This window comes from Lottia gigantea, assembly GCF_000327385.1.
Source record: "Lottia gigantea unplaced genomic scaffold LOTGIsca_123, whole genome shotgun sequence".
Classification (NCBI taxonomy): domain Eukaryota; kingdom Metazoa; phylum Mollusca; class Gastropoda; family Lottiidae; genus Lottia; species Lottia gigantea.
In genome coordinates this window covers 507,943-510,555 of record NW_008707279.1, presented here as the reverse complement: position 1 = coordinate 510,555, position 2,613 = coordinate 507,943, and the positions used below count along the sequence as shown (strand labels likewise).

At 29.6% G+C, this 2,613-nt stretch overlaps 1 protein-coding gene across 1 annotated transcript; it reads right to left on the bottom strand.

The window, feature by feature from the left end:
- Positions 1-1,290: 1,290 nt before the first annotated feature.
- On the bottom strand, positions 1,291-2,368 carry LOTGIDRAFT_205086 (hypothetical protein). The gene is given in 2 exon segments (XM_009048519.1): positions 1,291-1,411; positions 1,431-2,368. 1 exon segment carries the CDS (start codon positions 2,340-2,342, stop codon positions 1,806-1,808), a length of 537 nt encoding a protein of 178 aa, XP_009046767.1. The 5' UTR covers positions 2,343-2,368; the 3' UTR covers positions 1,291-1,411; positions 1,431-1,805.
- Positions 2,369-2,613: the final 245 nt, after the last annotated feature.

Here is a 2,613-nt window from a genome sequence, read left to right as displayed (position 1 = left end):
GATAACAAAATACTATGTCAATATTTTGATAGTACTCTAATTTACTGAGTTCCACTGATTGGTAATACTAACTACTATTGGTCATCGAGTTAACTTGACTAACATGTTGATTTCTGCTCTCGTATTTCTGGTACTAAAATATTAGTCAATTGAGCTAAATTTCTGCTGTAGAAATAATGATCACATTTCTTACAAGCAATACTTTTGTTTTTGGTATTATTCACTCCTTTTCATCACTTATATGATGTGAATTTTATGATGTTGAGATTAATGCCATGATAATCTGAATTTTTGAATTTGTCATCTGAATTTTAAATATTTTATTGATCAGTTGAATTTGGATATAAGCCATGATCTGAATTTCAGTATTTTATTTTTGATGATCTGGATTTTGAAATATTATTTTGATAATCTGAATTTTGAAATATCATTTTGATAATCTGGATTTTAAAATATCATTTGGATAATCTGGATTTTAAAATATTATTTTGATAATCTGAATTTTGAAATATCATTTTGATAATCTGGATTTTAAAATATCATTTTGATAATCTGGATTTTGAAATATTATTTTGATAATCTGGATTTTGAAATATTATTTTGATAATCTGAATTTTAAAATATCATTTTGATAATCTGAATTTTGAAACATTTTTGTAATTTTCTGAATTCTCAAATTATTATGAAATAAATTTTGAGATGTTAAAACACTTTTAAGATCTAGATATTGAAATTGATTAAAAAAAAGAAATGGATTATACAAATACCAGCACAGAAATGATGCTTCTATGAATATCATCAGTTCAGTTTATCACTTTATTCAAGCATTCAAATTAAAGAAGTAGATTTGTTATCAGGGTTCATTTCAATCTTGAGACAATTTGAAACTTTCGGTAAACATCTGTTTTAAATGTTTGCTTCCTTATCTCAGACGCCATTTTAATTCTGGTAGAAAAGTTTGATAAATATGGGAAGGAGAAAAGGATGGTATTAATTTGGCAGTTGGTGAACACGAAGTTGTGGACATAAGTTACAAATAGATTTCCAAGATTGCTTTTTACCGCAAATCCCTGTTGAAATCGTTGATGAAAAACATGTGAAGATGTACTTTAAATCATTTTGCTGCAAACTCTTAATTTTCTAAAGTGCCCAGAAAACGTCTCAATTTTCCTGTGTATTCTTGATAGGCGACTCTTTTTCAGGTTTTTCTGAATGAGAGAGAATATAAAGAAAATGGCTACATCGTAATATCAATGTATTCTTAACATTAAAAACATGAACCGTTTTGATAAAATAATTTATTTCATTGAAAGCATCTTTATTATAAAAAATCTTATACATTCATACATAATTCAAGTAATCTTGAATATTTCATTAACTTTTCATATTTTGATTTAAAGGTATATTACCTCTTAGAATGACCAAAAAATTTTGAAACTTGGTTAAAATGAGTCTTTGTTCATCAATGGACTTACCTGGTGTCATAACTAGACAAAAGAATCTCTATATAATACAATTTATTCATAAAACTAAGTAATAATTCATTACCCTAAGTAATTTTGAAACATGCTTAGAAGCTTTTTTCAATAATTATTTAGTTTAATGGATATATCGTCTTATATAGAGATTCTATTCTTTAGTCATGGCATCTGTTAAGTCCAATTGATGAATATATACACTTGTTGACCAAGTTCGAGACTTCAAATTTTGTCCATTCTAAGAGGTAGTATCCTTTTAAGTGGCTTTTTTCAATTTTCACTATTTTAAGTTATATATGTACACAAATTCTCCAATTTTTTCGTTGATTAGGACACATAACTCATTGGGGCATCACCATACCTCTTTTGTAGCTGATCATGGTTAAATTTCAGGAAAGATTCATACTGTTCAGCTAGCTTGGAGGTTAAAATATTGTCATATTGGACTTGTATCTGTTCTTCTCTATCTTTGATCATTCTGTCACAGATCATGCTGACTTGACGAAAGGTAAATATAGCGACATCTTTCTTGGTAGGACTGGAGATTTGAGTTGGATCAAAATTAAGATTAGTTGATTGGTCTAAAGATGGTTGAGGAGATGATGAACTTTCGTTGGCGTCGTGATAATGAATTTGACGTCTGTGCTGCATTCGTTTCAGCTCCTGAGTTATTCTTGTAGCAATTTGTTCTGTTGTCAGTTTGGGTAAAGCATCAGCAAAAAGTGATTTTGTAATGGCTTGCTTGGCCGGTGATGTTGTGGACTGTATTGGCATGACATACCTTCTTCTTTTAGGTGATCCTTGACCTGGGCTGTGTAAAGAATCAAATTCACTGGTACGTTTAAGGGTTGCTCCACAAGCCATTTTGAATATATATTTCACGAGAAATTCGTCAATTTTATTTCGTCAAATCTGGCTTCAGTTGTCAAAAAGTATATCCACTCTAACCAAAATTGCTTCCAGTAACCAAAACCAAAGTCTTTCTGTAGTAAAAATCCACTATTCACTATTAAAAGAAGATATGAAATTGCTTCAAATCTGCTGTGTTCTGTGTAAGTCCCCAGTCTCACAAATGAAGCCAGTTTTTGTAGATCTAAAAAGTGTTCATCTCTAAAACAACTCAGTATCCAAATTG